The 16,185-nt window shown below is 40.6% G+C and overlaps 1 protein-coding gene across 3 annotated transcripts in view; it reads right to left on the reverse strand.

Moving 5' to 3' along the window:
* UNC80 (unc-80 homolog, NALCN channel complex subunit) overlaps nucleotides 1-15,398 on the reverse strand; it is a 238,509-nt gene extending 223,111 nt beyond the window's left edge. For all 3 annotated transcript variants that reach the window (XM_060151311.1, XM_060151309.1, XM_060151310.1), the window contains exons 1-5: nucleotides 15,307-15,398; nucleotides 14,312-14,360; nucleotides 11,470-11,626; nucleotides 10,239-10,540; nucleotides 1,642-1,765 (exon numbers count right to left, since the gene is read on the reverse strand). In XM_060151311.1, coding sequence (XP_060007294.1) covers nucleotides 1,642-1,765; nucleotides 10,239-10,540; nucleotides 11,470-11,626; nucleotides 14,312-14,360; nucleotides 15,307-15,398 — 724 coding nt within the window. The remainder of the gene's footprint in view (nucleotides 1-1,641; nucleotides 1,766-10,238; nucleotides 10,541-11,469; nucleotides 11,627-14,311; nucleotides 14,361-15,306) is intronic.
* Nucleotides 15,399-16,185: the final 787 nt, after the last annotated feature.

A 16,185-nucleotide genomic window follows, 5' to 3' on the forward strand; every position in this document is an offset into this window, starting at 1 on the left:
ATTAAGCTGCCCCTGAGGTAAGATTCAAACCAGTCACATCTTTACCGGAGGATCAATGGGAAGCCAAAACGACAGGCCCCATTTGAATTGGAATATTTTGGTGCTGAGAGGCAAAGTGATTTACCAAATCACAAAGCAAGAGATCAGAGGAGTGTCACTCATGTACCATTGTTTTTCTTCTGGCCATGCTAAGTTGAATTTTCCCTCAGCAGACACCATTTCAAGTCCAGAGGCATCAAGCAGCGGGTAAGGAACCCGCTGTGAATATCACTGAGAAGCACAGGGAGCGGGGAAGTGAATAGCTTAGGTGCTTTCATGGAGGGACATGATTCCTTAGTTTTTATACAAGTGTTAACCTCATTCCATCCATGGATTCTGAAGTAGGTCACTTCTGACTATGGCATCTTTACTTAGTTCCTTGATAGACTGTTACTCTTTAATTTACAATTTATTTCAATAGTTAATGGATTATATACATGTAAATTGAGGGATTAGTCTACTTTCACTGTATGAAAAATTTCATCTTTTGAATGGCTATAATAAGCATGATTTGTCACTATAAGCATCTTATCACATATATGAATAATATGCAACTCCTCAGTTTACAAAATCCCTTAACATTCTATGAACCTTGCAAGTTTGTGTTAAGTTATAGGGGAAAATAAAGCATGTAAGAACTTGTTTATGGTTTCCTTCCCTTTACAAAGCTCTTTTCCATTCATAATCCTCCACTGTCTGCAGAAAAACCTTATAAAGTTAACAAACTATATATATATATGTATATGTATGTATATATGTATACATATATATACTTCTGTATATACTTCAGTGTGTGTATATACACACACACACACTTCTGTAGATTTCCCACACAATTTATCTCTTTTTAAATTTTGTTATTGATGCTAAAAGTTGGGCTGGGAATAGAAGTATGTAATTAAGCACTCTCTATAAAATGGGCACTTTATATGCATTTTTATTGACTCCTCACTATGAAGCCATATAAGGTGGTATTTTTATCTCCATTTTAAAGAAATAGAAATGCTCAGGGAGGTGAGGTTACATACATGGTAAGAGATAGATCTGGGGTAGAGCATGAACTTTTCAGTCACTTTTCAAGCTATCATGTTGTACTCTTTCTACAATTCAACAGTAGGACTATTGCATTGGACCATTCCTGTAGTGAAATGCCTTGATAAAAAGAAAAACCAAAAACAACCCACTAAGGCGAGATCCTTAAGGAGCTGCTACTCCATCTACCATAATGATGAAATAATAATGGCTACCACTTACTCACTTACTATGTGCCTGGCATTCTTCTAAGTAATGTTACATATATTAACTCATCTTTCCTCATAACAACTCTGTAAGTACTTGTAATACTGTGTTTTGACCCCTACCCTATTTTACAGATGAGGAAACACAGGCACAGGAAGTTTAAATGACTTACCCAAAGTCACACAACTCAGCAGCATGTGCTCCTGGTTTAGAGTTTCTCATCATGTAAATGAGCCCTGTACCTGGGGCACCTAGACAACACCCTGAAGTTGTCTTCCTCTTGGTTTCTTAAGAGCAAATCATCCCATCGCCCTCACTCCTGTGTATGCTGACACTGTCCCACTGGGCGTCTGAGTCACAAACCTGTAATGATGTTCCTGATGGGCTTCACCAGTGCTGTGAAGCCAGAGACTTCGGGCTGTCTGTGCTCCCACATGGGCTGCCATATAACAAGCCCACTCGCCAGTCGGAACGTGAGGTCAGATTCCTGGGAGAAGAGAAGATCTATATCCAAGAACTGGCTGAAGGGACCAGTCAATGCAACGGTTAACATCATTCACCCAATAGTTTGTGGCACAAACTACTGGGTGTGAGATAGGCTCAAGGATGCATTGTACAACATGGGGAATATAGCCAATATTTTGTAATAACTATAAATGGAAAGTAACCTTCTAAAATTGTATAAAAGAAGAACATCATTCACACGATTATTTTCAAAGCAGGCTGATCTTCAAGACCTTTCTTCTTCACTCTGATGAGTGTTTCTAGGGTAAACCAATAGACTTAAATTATCATCATAACTACGACAGAAATCACGGTGGTCTGCTTTAGGCAAAATGAATAATTAATAAAGATGCAGCTTTGGGTAGAGCGTGAAACACACAATTATTGTTTTCTGTTAGCAATGATTGAGGCCTTTTTATTTCAAGGGTCTTGGCAGATCTCTTTACTTGTGGTTATTGTTATTATTCCTCTTAATGATTTAATGGTCCTTCTTTCTCCCTCATAAGGCAATATCCTCAGATGCTATTTTGACTTTCTATTCTCCAGTCTATCTCTTGTTCTTGCATTTCATGGAATCAGGAACATATAGTTAGACCCTTCTTAGCATGTTATTTTATACTGTTGCCTTCTTAACAATCTTTAATTCCCTGAGGGCAGCGATGTAGCCACAGCCCCTGTCATCATCACAATGCTAAATACAGCATTAGGAATTGGGTGCATGATAAGTACTTGCTGAACTGTACTTAGGTTACAACCCATACTCATTCGGTTATCTACAACTGAAGGTCTCTTCCAGGGAGTACATTCTCTGCTTCATCATTACATCATTTTGAGTGGCTGAGATGTTTAAAATGCAATTGTATAAGTACAAATGTATGACATTCTGAGGTTACATTTTCAACAACTCGGCCTCTCAAAACAATGTAGAGATGGAAGCAGAGAAAGTGATTGCAGATTAATGAACATAACTGAAACCAGGAATTCACAGGGTGGTGATTTGCAACCTGGCTTGTATATTATAATCACCTGGGGAGCTTTTAAAACCTAGGAGGCCCAGGCCCCACTTCCTCCCCTAACCAGACCAATTAAATTAGAATTGCTGTGAGGTTTTCTTGAGTTGCCCCTGGTGACTCTCATGTGTAGCTATGGTTGAAAATCACTGATCTAGTAGGAGGAGAGCTGGAAAGGAATTGAAAAAAAGGAAAACAAATTTATTCTGCAAATGGTGAATCAATGTAGCTCAAAGGAAGCTTCAACTGGAAAGGCTAGATGAAACCCCTGAATAAATCTCCACGTTGGTAAAGAGGGGACTCTTCCGTAAGCTATAGGCCAAGGTCCTGGCACCACAGCAGTACCCATGATGGAAAAGCATCTAGTGTCAGTATTGGAAAAGCATTTGTTCAAATTCATGCCACTTTCATTCTACAAATATTTATAGACCACCTACTGTGTACCTGGTCCTATTCTAGGTTCTGGGATACAACAGTGAACAAAGCATACAAAAATCCCTGCTCTTCAGTGCAAAGGAGAAGTAAAGGAGGGAAAGGGAAGTACCAGACAAGGTGCTGGTGTTTTAGACAGGAAGGCCAGGGAAGCCCTTCTTGTGCAGGTGACTTTTGAATAAGGATCTGAATGAAATGAAGGAGCTGCCAAGTAGATATTTCCAGAAAAAGCATTCTGTGAAAAGGGATCAGCAAGTGCAAAGGTCCTAAGTATATCTTGTGTGTCAAGAAACAGCCAAGAGACTGCGGGCCTGGAGTCAAGCGAATGACAGAAGAGTAGAAAAAAATAAGATTGGAGACGTTTTTGAATGCCAAATAATATAGGACCTGATACGTCATAGTAAGGGCTTCAATTACTGAGTAACATGAGAAGTCACTGGAGGGTTTTGAATAGTGGAATGACATGACTCGACGTATGTTTTGAGGATCACTCAGGCTATTGAGAATAGTTTGAGAAAGGGCAAGGGAGGAAAGAGACTAGGGAGCTATCATTACCAACTAGGTGAAAGATCGTTAGACCAGGGTATTAGTAGAGGGAAAAATGAGAAGCTGTAGATTCTGGATACATTTTGAAGATACAGTTTATAGAATTTGTTAATTGACTAGAGGTAGAGTGTAGGAAAATGAGATGTCAAAGATTTTTTGGCTTTGCCACTGATAAAGATGGGCAAGATAAAGGAGGAACAGGTTTGGGGATATCAGGAGCCTAGTTTTAGACATGTTAAGTTTGAGAGGCCTGTTAGACATTCAACTAGATATACTGAGTAAACAACTAGATAGATCCGAAGTTAAGGGGAAAGCAACCCCTTTCCCTTGAAATGGACATGGGGAAGTCTGCATGGTATCATGTGTGATCCAGCAATCAGGGAGTTCACCATGTGCAAAGTATATCAGATTTGTCTCCAGAAATGCAGAATGCTAAATCACAATTGATCTGGTTTTGACAATTTCTTAGTTTCAGAGATTGGTCCTTTTCCACATTTCTTCTAAGTAATCTTGGCACAAATAAAACTCCAATGGACGTTGCAGCAGGAAGTGGGCTCTCTTAAACTGACATCCTGGCCTTTAACCTCTGCTCTATCCACTCAGTGACAGTTACTGTCATCATTTTGTTTTGTTTGATATACCCCCAACTAGACTGTATATTTCTTGAAGACAAGTTGAGATCTCCTTCTGGGCATTTTTCCTTGAACATCAATACATAATTGTTGATTGAACATCAATACATAATTGTTTATTAATTGAGCATGTTACAGTCTCCAAATAACACCAAATAAATCTGATCATTCTTTAGACCTGAACACCTGCAGAATGGATGGCCAGTTCTTATGTTGATATGCTCCTTTGTAAGTCCTCTTAAGTTGGCTGAATGTATAAACTCTGGGTCACTAATTCCTCTTATAGAATTCCCTTTCATGGGTCACCCAGTGTGATATATACACATATGCACACATGAACAGAAACTCTGTAGTTGGAGAAGGTACTCTATCATTCAAACAGCTGTGGGGTGGGTGGTCTAGAAAGGTTGAGAAAAACCAGAAGGTGTAAAAATTCAAAGAATCAACATTTCCACAATGTTGCTTGCAATGAAAGCCTGTTTTTAGAATTGCTGACATGAAGCAATTCTAAATGTGTTTACTAGTAGCTTAGAGACATCTACTTAAACAACTATTATTTTAAATTCTGTTTTAAAGTTGTTTACTTCAGACATACGAATTTTATAAAAATCTCCTTGAGGGCTTGGATTTTGTTTTATCCCCTGCCATTTCTCCAGCACTCTGAACAGTGCCTAGCATGTAGTAGGCACTCAATAAATATTTATGGAAGGAATAAGTGATTAGGATCAAATCAAGAAAATGTTGGCAGCACAGTTAAAGTAGATTCCTTAGTTGTAACAAATGTTCATCATTTAATAATATATTTGACAGAATTTTCAGATTACTGATTTCATATAAAATATTTGAGCTAGTTATAAAGTAAAAGCATAAAAATGCATTGAATTATACACTGTCTTACAAAAGGATGAGTCACTTAGATTATTTGCTAATTAGTAAACTAATTCATTCAATAAATATCAATTAAATGCCTACAAAACACAGACACTACATTAGCTACCCATGATACAATGATAATTCCTATTCTCAAACCATCTGGAATCTAGTAGAAGAGATGGACAGATAAAGAGATAATGATAATAAGAAGCTAAAAATAATTTTTAAAAATATGTCTAATATATTATAGAGATAGAGAAGGAGGGAGGATAGATCTTGAATGAAGTCATAAATGATGAGTAAGAATTTTCTAGGCAGAAGGGTAGGGTAGGAGGGTATTCCAGGTGACATGACCAGCATAAAATAGGCCTGGAACAAAGCATGTTATGTTCTTAGGGAGACTCCAAGCATTCGGAGCTCATAGTCAGGAGAGGTAACCACGCAGGTCATGGAGGTCCCAGTTACCACACTGGAGAGCTAGAGTTTCATCCTCTGTATAATGAGAAATCAACAAATTACTTTAAGTATGTTAGTGATATGTTCAGATATGCATTTTAGAGAGATCACTTTGGTGTTGAGGTTGGATTTTATGAGACAAGCCAGGAGACTGTAAATCCAGTTAGAAAGTGGCCCAAGTAAGAGGCCCAAGCAATGGATGATGAAATCTTGGGTTAAGGAGGATAATAGGGATGAAGAAAATTAGGTAAATTTGAGAAATATTTAAGAGACAAAATGAGTAGAACTCTGTGATTAGTGGAATGTGTAGGTAAGGATGAAGGAGTAATCAAAGGAAGCCCCTAGGTTTTGAGTTTATATGAATGGGTCCATCACCTGAAATATAGAACATCAGGACAATGGCTCACTCCAGGGGAAATCTGAAATGCCCTTAGATTATCTATCTGGAGAAGCTAGTTGACAAGTTGGTCTAGAGGTTAGGAAAGGAGACTACTTTAGACATATAAAATTAGATGACCTCAGCCTATTAGGACACAAATGGTAAATGAAGCAGGAGGGGAGGTCTGCAAAGAGAAGACAAAGTGAGAAGTGCAAAGGGTCTAGGTTGCATCTCTGGAGAACCACAATGTTAGAGGGGCAGGCAAAGAAGATACGCTCTCAAAGGAGATAGAGCAGATAGCCAGGGATGCAAGGTGAACTAGCAGAGTGTGGTGCTACCAAAGGAATAAAAAACTTCAAGAAGAAAGGATTGTAAGTTCAAATGCAGCTAAATTTTAGTGAAATGAAGACAGCAAAATAAATATTAGGTTCAATAGCTCAAGGTTGTTCATGACCTTGATGAGAAGAGTTCCGGCACAGAAACAAAAGAAACAGTATAGTTTTGTAGAAAGTCAGATGGAATTGGGTTTGAATCCCACCTCGGTTACTTAAATGAGCTTGATTATTACCTCTCTGGACCTCAGTTTCCTCTTTGGTAAAATGAAGACAAAGATATCCACCTTCCTGTGGGTGTTTGTAAAAATGAGAAATGACATGTGAACACTTCTGTTACCTAATAGAGGAAAGCAAGTGGAAGGGATTGAGGAGGTGTGAAGTGGAGGCACAGGCTCATGCCTAGACTGGATTTCAGCCCTTCATGCCTCCTGCAGCACTATGTCCTATAAGAGCCTCAACATAAAACATTGTCTATGTGAGCACAGAGTGGGGACTCGAGGGAATCATGACAAGTGGGGCAGCACACGGAGCTTGAGACCACAATTTGTAGAAACAACAGGCTGGATTGTTGTCTAGTTTTACCCCAGGAGCATGCAGATCTCTGGGGCTGGGATAGAAAAGGTGGCTTTCAGTCTTGATCTGGGGCTGGAGTTCTGAAGGACAAATGCAAAGGAAGAATAGGGAGAAAAGGCTATTAAAAGTGCTGGTGAGGAGTTGACATGGGTACAGTACGGAGAAGGAAGGTAGGGCCTGATACCTGCAGGCAAATAAAAGATCTAGGTCAGTGGATCTCAATCAGGGGGCAATTCTCACCCCTCCCCACCCCTTAAGGACATCTGGCAATGTCTAGAATCATTTGTGGTTGTAACAATTCGGAGGAAGGAGGTACTACTGGCATCTAGTGGGTAGAAGCCAGAGACGTCAGTAAATATCCTACAAAGCACAGGACAAAGAATTATCTGGCCCCAAATGCCAATGATGCCAAGATTGAGAAACCCTGATCAAGGGATTGTTCGTTCCTCACTACACTGATAGAAGCAAAGCCCTTGCTCAGAGGAAAAAAGCGTTGTGGTGAAATGTATTGACTCATTAATATTTTTTGTTCCCTATGGCATCTAGAACAATATTTCTCTCACAGCAATAATAAAATGATAAAACAATAATGCTAGTTATAATAGCCAACAGTAATTGTTACAATACCATGTATTAATCGCCGTGCAGTGTTTCATAGGCATTGTTTTACTTCCTTATAAATACTCCAATCCCAGGCCATAGGTAAAACTTGGGGACGTTGAGCCAGCTTTCCTCACTGTCTGTGTGGTCTCCCCTGAAGGAAGATCTGGCTCCCCTTCTACTAATAATTCATGTCAACAGCAATAAAATGCCAACACTAAAAACTACCATTTGTTAATGCCTTTTTGTGTGTCAGGTTGAGCACTTTAATTTGTTTAATCCTCACAATGCTCCATAAAATTATTCTTATGTTCAATTTATACTTGAGAAAACTGAGGCTTAGAGAAGTTAATTGCTCGATGTCTTTCCTACATAGAATAGGAAGCAGCAAGCACTGGATTCTAACACAGGTCTATCTCTTTCCAAATCTTGGACTCTCAACATGTTTTCAAATAAAATTATAGCCATTCCAGCCACTCCTATACTTCCACATTTTTTTTTTTTTTTGCAGTACACGGGCCTCTCACTGTTGTGGCCTCTCCCGTTGCGGAGCACAGGCTCCGGACGCACAGGCTCAGTGGCCATGTCTCACGGGCCCAGCCGCTCTGCGGCATGTGGGATCTTCCCGGACCGGGGCACAAACCCGTGTCCCCTGCATCGGCAGGCGGACTCCCAACCACTGCGCCACCAGGGAAGCCCCTTCCATATTTTTCAATCCAGAGGATCTCTCTCTACAAATAGACATGTTGTAGGCTATCTTTTTTTTTTTTTTTTTTAAAGGAGCTTTCTTTCTTGCCCTTTCTGTTTTGGGGACTATGTACATATGTATAATTGCTACTTTTAGCATCTGGATCAGCTTCTGATAATAACTTGGGTTTATTTAGTGACAGTCATTACATATTTATTGATTGCCTCATATATGCCAGACACTATTCTAGACACTATCAGATAGAGTTGTGACCTGGACGGCAGTGTCCCTTTGCTGGAGAACCTCTGTTCTGGTGGGGTTGATGGGCAACAAACATGTAAACAAACACATAAAATAATTTCAGGTACTGATAGGTGCTAAGAAGGAAACATCAAAAAATGTAGAGTCATGTCCTAGTGGCACTAAAGTAACCAGGGAAATACTTTGAGTTGGTTAACATTTGAGTTGTGAGTAAATTGATGGAAAGAACATGGCCATGTGAAAATCTAGGGTGGAAGGTGGCAGTAAATGTTTTAGAAGGAAAAACCAGTGCAAAGTCCTGAAAGCAAAAACAAATGTGTTGAGTTTGAGGATAAGTCTCTGGGGAGCCTGCACCTTCGTGAACAAGAGAGAGGCCAGTGAGATGGAGGGAGATGAGGCCAGGTAGCGGGGCACAAGGCAGATCCTGTAGATCCCACAGGTCAGGGGGACCGTCTCAGTTAAAGTAATGCTTTCCATTAAGTGTAACCTTTATCAAAGACTTTTAAAAATAGAAAGTGTAATGTTTTTAAAGCATCAATTTAATTTAACAACATTTAATATCTTTTGATAATTCTGATAGACAATGTGGCCAGTGCATGTGAAGCATTTTGGGAATTTACAGGTAGTTTCAATCCTAGTCCTACCAGCCATGGAACAGAGTCAATCAGATTAAGATCCTAATATTCTATTAAAGAACAGTTGAGCATATTAATTCCTTCTTATCTCTTATCAGAGCACTTAGATGGAATATTGTAATTTATTCATTCACAGAAGTAACAAATAGTTCTTGATTTCTTTCCATGTACTTGATTCTTTTCTACATACTTTCCATGCATTATGTCTTCATATATATTCACCCTGTGTTTGAATATCCACGATTTTATGCAATGGAGGATCCAAGAGGTTAAGTAATATCAACAAGATGACACAGCTAGAAAGTGGTAGCACTATGATTTAAAATAATATTGTCTCTCTCAGATCCAAGGGGTACATGTATATAATTGTATTTTAATACAATTTGTTTCCATGTAATACTATGTTTTGTACTTTATGCATTTAAAAGTATTTTGAAAAGCAATTCTTAGATTGTATACCAAAATATCAAAAAGTCCACAGTAAAAACTTCTGTTCCAGATCTTGCATTATAATAGAAGTAGCTACAACATGCTGTAGAAATACAAAGGAGATGGTGACTAAACCTACATGGGGAAGGTCAAAGGAAAAGCTTCATGGAAATGATGACACTAAAGTTGAAGTTTGAAGAACCATGAAAGGAACAGAGGAAGGAAAGGAGGGCGGAGCAAACAGCAAGGGCATATTCAGGGAATGGTTCACAGGGCTCCCAGAACTGGATCACGAGGTGGCCAGCAGGGATCGGCAGTTCATCAGTTAAGATAGGATTTAAGCCCCAGATCACAGTTGACTCTATATGCCATGTTTAATATATTGGGTATTATCTTGGGGCAGATGGAGAACCACTAAAGACTTTTGAGTAGGACAATTGTGGTTTTGAAATAACGTTCAATAGTTTAGTATAAAAACAAAGCTCTCCATGTCTTGGCTTGCTATAAGATCATACAAAGACATGGATGCCAAATACAGAAATATCATTTGAAGCAAACCCTCATCTGACTTCTAGTTCCCCTTAGCCCTCACCAGCTTTCCGCTTACCTTGATTCTGTGTACCAGAGGAGCAAACAGAAACACAAAGAGCTCCACAGTAGCCATGGAGTTCTGGAAGATCTTCCATCGGTTGTTTTCTTCTTCATCATTGGAGTTGTTTTGGCAAGGCTGCCCTGGAGAGCCCTGGTTTTCAACCTGGTGGATGAAAGCACTGCTGCTGCCACCCCAGCTGGAGCCTCGGTCTGTGCCCCCAAAACGCTCGCTGTTGCAGTCCTGGGGGGCCTCCAGGAGCATCCAGTGCAGGGTATGAAGGAGCTTTGTCTCAGCGACACCCAGTTTATCCTGGTGGCCTGCATGGGACAACAACACAGCTAGGTTAAGGCAAACTCTGTGACCGGAACAACGGATGTCAACCTTGGGTGTGGGAAGAACATCCTTGCTTTGTTCTGTGGCTTGATTTCCTGGGAGAAACTAGCATTTCTCTACACCCCTTACAGCCACTGCTGAAAGGGTTCCCTCTTGCTTTGGGACTTTCTAACTGGCTGCAATCCCTGCAGAATGATATGCTGACACAGGGAAAGAAACTGCATGCGTCACATTTCTTCAGTCAGATACCCACATATATTTCCAAATAAGCAGCAGAGTAGTTAAGAGTATGGGCTTTGAGGATAACAGCTACTCCATTTTAGACAGTGTGATTAGGAAACGCCCCTCTATAAAGGTAACATTTGAGCAGAGACCCAAATGAGGGGAAGGAACTAGATGGAGAAGATCTTGGGGCAGATGGCTAGGACATAATGCCATGTGGGAAAAGCAATCTGCAAAATAATCTAAACAAGAAAAATAATATGTATGTGCATGCATATACACATAATACCACGAAGTTGGGAAAAGATCTGGAGCGGAATATGACAATCTCATGAAGGTGGTTGCTTTAGGCGTTGGGAGGACAAAGGGTCAACTCTGATTAGAACTCATCTTGAACAGGTGAGAGAGAGTCTTTAGCTTCTCTATAACATTCTAATGTTTAAAAGGAGAATACATTCACATATTCTTGTAAAGTTAAAAAGTTAAAACAAAGAGAGCTAGTTCCCTCATTGGTAAAATGGAGATAACAATGACACCAACGTGAGGGAGATTTTGTCAGAATTAAATGAGAATGTGTGCCCAGTGCCTGGAAAAATAGTCAGTTATACAGGTTGTTATTGTGAGTGTTATTATGAGTCACCATGAGTGAGGACAATGGTATGTCATGAAGAAGGAATGTAGCAGCACCAACCTAGCTTGTTTCTGTTTGACAGCAGGGTTGCAGTGCAGTGCAGGACATGAGGCAAAGCAGCTTGTACCAGTTCCCATCTGGAAATGCTCTGGATGGCTTCAGAGAGGGCTGGAGAGAGGCCATGCAGCTTGTTTTCTACCAACACTCGTTCAAAGGACTGTAGATACCAAAAAAAAAAAAAAAAAGTAAAATAAGAAATTAGAGATTCTGATGGGTGAAAAAATAGACAACATGGTACTGCATACCCAAAAAGATACGTATCACTAGACCAAATTCTTAGAGTGCCCGCACATTGCATTTCATTGTATATGTTGACATGAAATGAGCCAGTGATAATTTCCTATTGTCTACCCATTTTCACGTTTTTTGATCCAAAGTATATGGCTTGAGTTATTACATGATTTTTATCTCCACCAAAATAAGCTCCTGTCAAAAAGAGTACAACAACACATTTAGCTGTGTGAAGGTTTTGGACGTAATATTTTATAAAATGATCCTGGGTCATTGAAAGGAGCTATCACAACTGCAGACCAAGGTGAAATGTCTTTTGTGAAAGTGTCTTGAGGTACAGAATTTATGTGAATGGGCAACAAGTGTTAAATAAGATCCAACTGTTTCAAGAGATCTGATTTTGGGGTCTCTGAGTTATTCCATGTCCCTAGCAATGATGTGGCACAGGACACTCCTTACAGAATGCCTAAAACCATAAAGATTGTTCATCTAACTGTCGAATAAAGAGAGAAAAGGAGGGGAAGAAGAAAGGAGGGAGGGAGGAGGGAATAAGCCATTTTTGCTTTGGTGGTTTATTAAATCTTCTATCCTGGCCAGGGATACTTTCAGCAAGTGAAGCACCCCACCCCCAAGCCCCAGAACAAGTTGACCTACTGAGTTGTTTTTTCTCTTTGAAGGTGGAGGAGGATATCCCTATAAGGTGTTGGGGAAAGTGCAGCTACCAAATATCAGAATAAAGTTAATAAACATTTGACTTGTATGAACAGAACCTGCTTGCTACTTGATGTCCCAAATGATCTAGAGAGCTGTGTTCTCCCCAAGTGGTCATAATACCAGTCCCAAGTGCTCAAGCTGTGTTATTGGAATTATTAGGATATCTGAAAAAGGATATGGCCTAATACAGAGATTCTCCAAAGAAAGCTATTTACCTTTGATTCAAGAAAAGAAAATACATTCACCTTCATAATGAAAGGCATGCTGAGGTTTGGCAAGGAGTTCAATCAGAGATGTAGTCTTTGGGGTTTTCTTAAAGAAACCAGATAAAGGCAGGTCCAAATACTTTAAAATTCCTCAGCCCTCAGGGATCTAAGTATTCATTAAGTAAAGGGTGAGTATGTTAGACATTAAAAGATTATAAAGAATTTATATAGTCTTGATGAATATACTTTCAGAGGATGAGTTATACATTTTATAATCTCAGGAAGCTTTAGATACTTAATGCCATTTTCTTCTTAAATGTTACTAATATAACTTTTTGTAATTTTAAACCTTGGCAATTGTTTTCTATACTTACATCACTCTCTATCTATCTGTATCTATGAATGGGACTTACTTGATATTGTGTGACAACATTAAAATGTCAGACGTATCTTTGCCAAGAACAGAAAAGTCAGGGTTATTTTAAGCTAGTATAACTGCAAGCATGATTTGAGGAAGGCGCAGAGATTTCAGGTGCCAAATTACTTTAACTTGAGCTAAGTACAACAAATCCCATTAAAAGGTCCTTATTAAAAAGTTGGTTAGAGTTAAAAAAATATCTGTGACAATTTTGAAGGGCATGAAATGCAACAAAAAAAATTCTTATTTGAGCGTGTGCTGTGCACGTATGTGTGTGTATGGGGAGAGGTGTTTGACTTTCCAGTTGGCTTCCATAATAGTGTGTGGCCCTAACACATTTCAGAGCTCCTTACTAGAAGGTCATTTATCATCTATCAAGTCATTTGCAAATATCATGGCAATATCCAAATGGGTAGGTTTCCACTTTTAGGTTATAATATATGCAATGTAAAGACCTTTATGTGAGCTCCAAGTTTTAATGAAGTCTTTGAAAAGTCCATTTTAATTTTGCTTCACGTTTTTGTGTCTTCTCAATTTGTAAAAAGACAATCTGTAAGTCATGGGATTCCCTCAGAATCTCAGGACAAGTGCACTGTATTTTGCATAAATATTAATAGCATTATTTTCATAATTATTTCATATCATCCATTTCAGGCTTGCACAAAAAATGGAAGAAATAAAAGTTCAGAATTGCATATTACTTTGAGTAGGTCATAGGCTCTCATTTTATGAGCTTCCACTATATAACAGTTTTGATTTTGTTGATTAAGGATTTGACTTATTATACTTGTCCTCATTCTGTTATCTTTCCACACTCTCTTCTACTGCTCTACCCCTCCCCACTTAGGGCCTTTAGACTTGTTTTCCCTCTGCTCTGCCCTCAGCTATTTCTCCCTCCCTTCCTTCAAATCTTTGTCCAAGGGTCACGTTAGCAGGCAAACCTTATCTATCCTCTACTTCTAACATGAAACCTCCACCCTAGGGCTCCTTAATGACCTTTCTTGCTTAATTTTTCTCCATAGCGCATATCACCACCTGGCTGGCTATGTATTTTACTCATTTATGAGTGGCCTATCCCCCTCCCAGTAGAATGCAAACTCTATATTTGTTTTGATTATTGCTCTACCTCATCATCTAGAACTGTGCCTGGCACATAGTAGGTGCTCAATAATATTTGCTGAGTGAATTAATATACACAGTACAATTTAAATTCTTTCTTTCAAATTACCACACAGTATATGCAAATAGTCATTAAATGGTGAATATCACATACCACACAAGAGGCTTCATATTGCTTCCCCAGTTTAGGCCTCAAAAATGCACTGAAAAATTAATAGAAATAATCGTTTTAAACGCAAGTAAAATTATTATTAGAGCATCCTTATGACATATTTTCAACGAATAAGACATAGTGCTATGAAACAAATTTCACGCCTCCCTATGGCTTGCTAAAGGGCGGGTATTAAACAGCTGACGACATTTGCTTTTATGTGTGTGATTACATACATGAAAAAGCTGTGGATTTCTACGTTTTCTGTATCCAGTCTTATTCTGAAGACTTCTTACCTAATCGGATTCTAAATCACCAATGGTCAGAAGCGTTGCATTACTCATGTGTACCGTCATTTCAAAAACTGAAAACTGAACAGTTTGTGGCATATGATTTTCAGAATCTAATTTCTTATCTGATAAATCTCTAAAATAATAATAATTAATAATAATAATGGAAACCTTGTTTCCTGTTTATGGAAATAGGTTTCAGGTTTTTCCAAGAAAAAAAATTTATTAAAAATGATTCTTCTCAGAGGCTTTAACCAGGAAGATTACACTAGCTGAATCCGAGCAAAAATGGTTAACAAGTGGGCATAGCAGACATTCAACAAACAGGAGCTGGAAAAACAACAGGTCACCGGGCTGGAATTACAGCAGGAGATGGAGGGGGAATTGGACACAGGAGCACAACCAGTCATAATTATCTTCCCTAATTCCCCGCCCCCTCTCCCTAGGCTCTCTGCCCTCTCATCCCCTAAATAATGTATATATTTATTCTACAGCTGCCAACCTGCTTGCCGTCAAACTTCACTGAAATATTTTTTAAATGCGTGTTTTTACGCGGGTGCAGAAGGCTCGATTTCCAGCCCCAGAGAGGGAGCTGCAGGCTGTGGCGCGGCCTCGGCAGCAGCGGCAGCGGCGACGACGACGACCCAGGCGGCCCCAGGAGCGCTCCCAGCCCAGGGCGGCCCACGGTGCGCCCTCTGCGCCCCTCACCTGGTTTGCCGCCACAGGAAGGTCTGGATGGGCAAGGGGATGCCGCGGCCGCTGTCTTGCTCTTGGCCCTCGGAGCTCTTCCTCTTCACCATGATGGTGGCTCCTGGGAGTTCCACTGCAGGACCCAGCGCTGGCTCCTCGCTAGCCGCCGCCGCCGCTTCCTCCCGCTGCTCTCCCCAACTCTCATCCCCTCCTTCCCTGAGGCAGAGCAGACGCTCTCCGCCCTGATCCCCCGTCCCTCTCCCCTTCCCCAGCCCCTCCCCGCGCGTGGAACATGGCTGCGGGAGGAGGGGAGGGCTGGAGGAACCGAGGAGCGAGGACGGAGGCGCTCGGAGAAGCTGTCCGCCTCGCCGCCCCCGCGCCCTCTCCTTGCTTTCAGCACCTCCCACTGTGGACAGCGGCCCGCGCCGGACAGGGGTCAGGTTGCGCAGCAGTGGGACGGCCAAAAGGGTCCCAGCTCGGCACCGCGCAGCAGGTCCCCTGCGTGGTCTCTTTAGCCCCCAGAATTCGGCTTCCTCCCCTTGGAGCTGCACCCCAGGAGTGTCCCCTGTCCTGCTTCCCAACCTTGGCAGCTGAAGAACTGTCACGTTCCGGGGAGGAGGAGCTTTGAAGAACCGCAGAGCAGTCGCTATAACCCTGGCATCCTTCGTACCTCCGGCAAGGAGGTCAGGAGTCCACCCTCGGGATTCAGCAGAAGGAGCACTTGAAAATTATTAGAAGTCTAAACCAGGAAGGAAGCAAGTTTGGCAAAACAGAAAGCTTGAAAGTTCTCTGATGTGAGAATTTATTGTAAAAGGGTAACCACAAGAAAGTAACCATGCTTGTTTCGCCAAAGCAGAAATATTGCCAAACTAACCAGTTGTATCAGTTAATTACAAC

Source organism: Lagenorhynchus albirostris, chromosome 6 (assembly GCF_949774975.1).
Source record: "Lagenorhynchus albirostris chromosome 6, mLagAlb1.1, whole genome shotgun sequence".
Lineage (NCBI taxonomy): Eukaryota > Metazoa > Chordata > Mammalia > Artiodactyla > Delphinidae > Lagenorhynchus > Lagenorhynchus albirostris.